At 41.1% G+C, this 6153-nt stretch overlaps 1 protein-coding gene across 4 annotated transcripts; it reads left to right on the top strand.

Moving 5' to 3' along the window:
- Nucleotides 1-4124: 4124 nt before the first annotated feature.
- Nucleotides 4125-5553, top strand: LOC111785787 (ubiquitin-conjugating enzyme E2 5B). 4 transcript variants are annotated; one of them, XM_087121559.1, is made up of 6 exons: nucleotides 4137-4286; nucleotides 4436-4478; nucleotides 4601-4690; nucleotides 4862-4989; nucleotides 5058-5162; nucleotides 5245-5553. In XM_087121559.1, exons 3-6 carry the CDS (start codon nucleotides 4621-4623, stop codon nucleotides 5386-5388), a joined length of 447 nt encoding a protein of 148 aa, XP_086977685.1. In that variant the 5' UTR covers nucleotides 4137-4286; nucleotides 4436-4478; nucleotides 4601-4620; the 3' UTR covers nucleotides 5389-5553. The 4 variants fall into 4 exon arrangements, with proteins under 4 accessions (XP_086977686.1, XP_023521944.1, XP_023521948.1 ...); XM_087121560.1 differs by lacking the exon at nucleotides 4436-4478 and having other exon boundaries at nucleotides 4125-4286; nucleotides 5229-5553; XM_023666176.2 differs by lacking the exon at nucleotides 4436-4478 and having other exon boundaries at nucleotides 4126-4286.
- Nucleotides 5554-6153: the final 600 nt, after the last annotated feature.

Here is a 6153-nt window from a genome sequence, read left to right as displayed (position 1 = left end):
GTCGATTACCTCCACCTCCGTGGATTTGGAATCGAAATTGGGGACGAATGCACTTACCATGAAGAGAGTTGGCTCGTCCTCCTCGGATTGAGCCACATGGGTCTTCTCGGCCTTCCCGAGCTTGCTCCAGCAATTCTTGCTCAGGTGACCTCTTTTCACACAGTTCGAGCACTGGATCGGCCTGCCATCAGTCGACTCCTTTTGATCCCCATCTTTCCTGCGCGTGCACCCGCGAGATTTTCATGGTTTCTTGCCACGCCTTTGCGGTTGGAGGGCTCGTTTCTCTCGCCGGTGTTGTCGCGGAGCTTTAGGCGTGCAAGCCATTCTCCTCCTCAGTGAGGAGTAGACGACCCTCCTTGTCGAGGACCTCTCTCCACACAGTTCGAGCACTGGATCGGCTTGCCATCAGGCGACTCCTTTTGATCCCCATCTTTCCCGCGCGTGCCCCCGCGAGATTTCCATGGTTTATTGCCGCGCCTTTGCGGCTGGAGGGCCCGTTTCTCTCGCCAGTGTTGTCGCGGAGCTTTAGGCGTGCAAGCCATTCTCCTCCTCAGTGAGGAGTAGACGACCCTCCTTGTCGAGGGCCGGTGTTGTCGTGGAGCTTTAGGCGTGCAAGCCAGTATTTTTCTTCCGCTGCTCGACGTTACACAGTCTTCCGGTCACACCTCTTCTTCACAATTTCTGTCTCGCTGATGCTGTTGGCGAGCCCCATGATCTGCATTGAAAAATCATCGACAGATTCGCCGTTCTTAAAGCGGATCTCCGAGAGCTCCTTCCGCAGCTGCTCGATGTTGGATTCCCGCACTCGCTGGGTACTGAACGATGGCAGTCATTGTCCCCCTGATCACTAGCTCAAAGAAAACTTAACGCCTGTCATCACGGCGTCGATCTCTTTGTGGCGGTGATGGAGGAGTGAGTGAGCCTGCCCGGGATGGACCACACAATGTGTGTATTTTCGCACTTTGCATTTTCTTCTACTTGAACCTAAAGACTTGTGTGTTGTTAGGTCACGCTCTAACCACTTGAGCTATTCAACTTGACTGTTGATAAGATTGGCTCTTTCAAAATGATATACCACCGATGGCTTCAACCGGGCTCTGATACCACTTGTTGACTCTGGCAATTCGGAGGAAAACGTCGACGAAAAAAAACTGGCCGAAGGAAAAATTCTTTCGAAGGAAAAAATAGCGAGAGAGGGAGAGATTTGCTGAAGACTCGATGTTTTATTTCTCTTCAGTTGAATTCTTTAAATAACAAACCTAATTACAAAAATAGAAAAGTGGGCGAAGACTTCTCCTAAAGTTGGCCAAAAATGGCAGCTAGAATTACGCTCTTCCATTGGCGTGAATTCAGAAGTTTTGAGAACGTCAAAACAACCTAACTAAATGTAAGGAACATAGCTTTTATTTAACAAGGAAGAAGAAGTCTGACCCGATCTTCAACCCGCGATCCAAAACCTCTCGGCCCAACGATTCAACCCTCGGCCCGCCTAAACAAACCGCAACCCAGTAGTAAAGTTCAGCCCAGCCCACCGCAACCAAAACCCTGCAGCCCGTCACAACCAGAACCCGCGTCTAAAGTCTGACCCGCCCGACAGCCGGCGCGCTTGACCCGACGACTCGCACCTCAACCCAAGACCGCTGCACATGTGTTGCCCTCTGGTTGTGCCATGTGGCACGTCTACAACACGACACCCCCTTGGCTCCAGCGATTTGATCGGCTTGGCGGCGACTTCTCGACTTCGGTGACTTATTCGACTCGAGAAACCTGTTTCTGACATGTTTGACAACGTTCCGACCCTCCCAGACTCGGTTTTGACCCCGTTTAAGGTAAAATAGATCATTTTAAGGTCGTATTTCACAAATTCAAGTTGAAAATTAATTATGTTTGTGAAATACTAACGAAGGTGTTGAATGATCCAATAGGAACCAACCACCAACGGAAGCATAGGACGTATACGAAGAGCTAGGAGCTTACGTTTATATTTTAGGGAGTACTTTGGCTAAGGCCTACCAAGTAACTGACTCACCCGTCGTAGGTTATGCGTTGTATGTTGTATGTTGGCACGTGCCCATGGATTTGCATGTGTCATTAAATTGTATGCTAGCCTATTATACTCGATTAAGTACGCTTGTGAAATGTGAATGTATGTTGTTTAAAGTGATATGATGTGCCATGTTTATGACATTTACAATGTGTCTGGATTATTCTAGCGTGAATGGTACTATAATTCTGAATGTAAACAACATGTAATGATGACATGAAATCACGATAAATTGCATGAAATGTAACCTTGTTAGGATTATGTATGATACGTAGACTGAAAAATGAGAAATGACATGTTAAGCATGAAGGATGATAGCGGGGTTATATTCATTAATGATAAAAGTAGAAATATTGGGGACCTCATGCATTATGTGTGCTTATGCATTGGGAGGATACCCCTATTCCATCACGAGGGTACGAACGCGTACATCCAATGGTAGGACAACGATCGTTATGTTTTGCATAGCGCTGCCGGGGTTACTAGTTCTAACGGGTGTTCGGCATAAGGAGCTCTCAGAGTATGCTCGCTCGACAAGGAAAGTGGCCCAGCGGTGTGCGAACTGACTGGTGAGCACATACTCACACGTATGGGCTATGTGTAGAGTATATGGTACACGTCCAAATTACCTGTTAAGACAACACCGTAGGAAGACAGATTGAAAGATAGGTCCCATCATCTCATTTGCATGTGATTGTTGCATAACCACGATAGGGGGTCACTTACTGAGTATTCTAGAAATACTCAAGCCTCGTGCTACTATATTTTTCAGATAAAGGCAAGACACCCATGTGAGATCAACGGCGACATCACACATCCTGGGATCGGGGCACATGCATAGGATAGTTGTTTTCCATTTCGTAGTATAGGTTAATATAGGTTGAATTTCATTTGCATTCATAGTATAGGTTAGTTTAGGTTGAATTCTCGTTTGCATCATTAGTATAGGTTAGTATAGGTTGAATTGTAATCGCATAATAAATCATAGGGTAGTATAAGACATTTATTTTAGTGTTGTTCTTTTTTCTTTCTTTCCCTTATATTCGTTATTCATGAAGAAATAAAAGGCAAACTTGTGTCGCATTTATGATAAGAGTCCGAATTTAAAATATACTAATGACCTTAGATTAAATAGGTAAAATTTAGGGTCGTACATTCAGATCTTACCAAATATCTACAAAATATATCTCAACCAGATCTTTACTGTAAATAGGCATTAGACTCCATATCCCAACACAGATTGCAACCAAAAATAGAAACTTCCTTACTGTTGTACAAGGATGACTAGCTCATTCATCGCTTGTAGAGTTGGAGAATTTGAGAATTTGTTAGTTAGTCAAGAAGTCATGACTAAACAAATGGGAGACATCTCATGTCTACCAAATATGAAACAAAAAAGGTGACAAAAGAAGAAAAAATGTTTTTTTTTTTTAAATAACAATAAATTTGATTAGTTGGACCCAATCAAGTTTTAGGTAAATTATGAACCAATCTAATTCATAAGTTTTTATTTGAACCCTCCAACTTTTAACCTTGAAAAAAAAAAAGTTAATAATTTCCTTTTTTTGGGCTAAATCAATAAAAATATTTCTAAACTTTCAAAAAAAAAAAAAAAAAAAAAATCTAAAGAAATATTTTATTTCAAAAATAATCTTCAACTTCAAATTTTTTATTACTACCTTCAACTTTTTAAATTTTTTTAAAAATACTACTTCAGTTAATAATATGTTAAAAAAATATCCATAAAATTTTAAAAATAGCATAACACTTCTTATCTTTATATAAAATTTTTTTTAAAAAAAATTATCACGGTACTCGTCTCTAAAATTATCTCCAAATTTTTTTAATGATACCTTTCAAACCGTTACTAAATTTTTCAAAAGTTTTGATATATATATATATATTTTTAAGACAAAATTGGAAGTAGAACATATTAGCCTAATTTGTACGCTAATCCAATAATCGGAAAGAAGTTTCATCTCTTTAAAAGCCCAGCCCAAAACAGAGAGAAAACAAACCAAATCATCACTCAAATACACGCAAACAAAAAGAATAAAACCTTTTCCCTTCAAAAAACAGGAAAATATAATAAGCTTTTTGAACAATTTCCGAAGCTGAAGCCGTGTGCATGAAGCAATTTCACAATTTCAGACTTCCCAAACTTCATATATAAACACCTTCCTCCTCTTCGATCCATCCCCTCCAAGCGCTTCTCAAATCTCTTCACAATTCTCCTCCAAAGGTGACCTAAATCCCTTGATTTCCCCCCTTTTTCCTCTCTCTCTCTCTCTCTGTTTCTCAAGGGTTTTCAGGGTTTTCATCCACACTCTGTTCCTGGGTTTTCGTTGAATTTTGATGGGTTTCTCTTCTTTTTTTTGATTTCGCATGTAGGGCTTTTCGTTTAGTATTCCAAATTCTGCGTTTCTCCTTACGAGTACGAGTCTTAGACTCAATTTTTGTTTTCGTTATGTGCTCCCTTCAATTTAATTTTAATTGTAGCTTATTGGGTATATCGCCCATTGGGAACTGAGCGTTTATTTCCTTCATTCAAGGCAGACCCTGATCTACAACCTGTCATGGCTTCCAGACGCATTGCCAAAGAGTTGAAAGACCTCCAAAAGGATCCTCCAGTTTCTTGCAGTGCTGGTTTGTTCTGACCATTTTTCTGTATTTTCAATGCAAACCCATTTGTGCACTGTTGCGATATTGAATCATTTGTAATGCTAATTCATATATGGATCATATCTCTGCCTCTGCTTGTACTTAGTTTGGGTCAGCTTTGTGGATTAATGGCATGCCCTTGATGATTATTTACAGGGCCTGTTGGTCAAGACATGTTTCATTGGCAGGCAACAATTATGGGTCCAGCTGATAGCCCTTATGCTGGAGGTGTATTTTCAGTCAACATTCACTTTCCTCCAGACTATCCCTTTAAACCACCGAAGGTATGTATTCATTAATGAATGCCTTGTAATTGTAATAGGAATGAGAATTATATTGTGTGTTTGAGCAGGTTTCTTTTAAAACCAAAGTTTATCATCCTAACATCAATAACAATGGAAGTATCTGCCTAGACATTTTGAAAGAGCAATGGAGCCCTGCTCTTACGGTTTCTAAGGTAATGCCATCTTTGGTTTAATACCAATCTTGTGTCTAATACCATGGAAGTGTAATGATTTGTTAGGGGATGAATTGTGTAGGTGCTGCTGTCTGTATGCTCACTGCTTACAGACCCGAACCCAGACGATCCATTGGTGCCTGAGATAGCTCATATGTACAAGAATGACCGAGCCAAGTATGAAAGTAACGCTCGATCTTGGACCCAGAAGTATGCTATGGGGTAAAGCACCAGTTCCAGGTTCATTGTTTTTTCCTTAGATCAAAAGAAAATGCAAATAGCCGTTTTGTTTTTGGACAGACCAGACAGCCTTCCTTTTGGATTTTGAGTTAGTTGGATATCAAATACTATTTTCTCATTGCTATCATAGCTTTTACAGTTATTTTCTTAACTAATTTGGTAGCTGCTGCTGAATTGTGCCTTGCTTGTTTTGTACTCGATTCTGCGTCGAACGGGTTGGGTTGGGTTGGGTTGAAATAATTTGGAACTTTATAGGTTCGTGAGTTTGTTTCTTCGTCGGTTTGTTTCTTATCTGTAACGACTAGATTACCTTTACGGTTCTGCCACTGAAACGTCGTTAGAAAGTGATTAGGAAGTGTCCATAAGTGGTTCGAAAAAGGGAAGTATTGCAGAAAATTGTTAAAAGAAGAACTAGACTGCATACCAGGCATTAGGTTTGGAAACTATACCACCATCTGGGCTACGGGTTCGGATTCGAAGTTGCCTATTAGCTTTAGGTCCATGAGCGAAGCTCGAACAACTAGCCTTCACGGGTCCATGAAGTGAAGTTCACAAGTAGCTTAACCTCACACATTCCTCTCGGCTTAGAAGAATGCACATGCTCAATTTGAGAAGTGCGTAGAGGACAATATCTACTAGTTGTGGACTTGAGCTGTTACAAATGGTATCAAAACGAGACATTGGGTGGTGTGCCTGCCGGGATGTTGGGCCCCCAAGGGAGGTGGATTGTTGGATCCCACATCGGTTGGAG

This window comes from Cucurbita pepo, chromosome 2, assembly GCF_057944985.1.
Source record: "Cucurbita pepo subsp. pepo isolate OVF chromosome 2, ASM5794498v1, whole genome shotgun sequence".
Taxonomy (NCBI): Eukaryota; Viridiplantae; Streptophyta; class Magnoliopsida; order Cucurbitales; family Cucurbitaceae; genus Cucurbita; species Cucurbita pepo.
This window is presented reverse-complemented; position numbering and strand designations above follow the sequence as displayed.

Coding starts and splice junctions, on each gene's coding strand:
- LOC111785787 (XM_023666176.2), top strand. CDS start 4,621: ATGGCTTCCAGACGCATTGCCAAAGAGTTGAAAGACCTCCAAAAGGAT. Junction 4,990..5,057: donor ATCCCTTTAAACCACCGAAG/GTATGTATTCAT, acceptor GTGTTTGAGCAG/GTTTCTTTTAAAACCAAAGT. Junction 5,163..5,244: donor CTGCTCTTACGGTTTCTAAG/GTAATGCCATCT, acceptor TGAATTGTGTAG/GTGCTGCTGTCTGTATGCTC.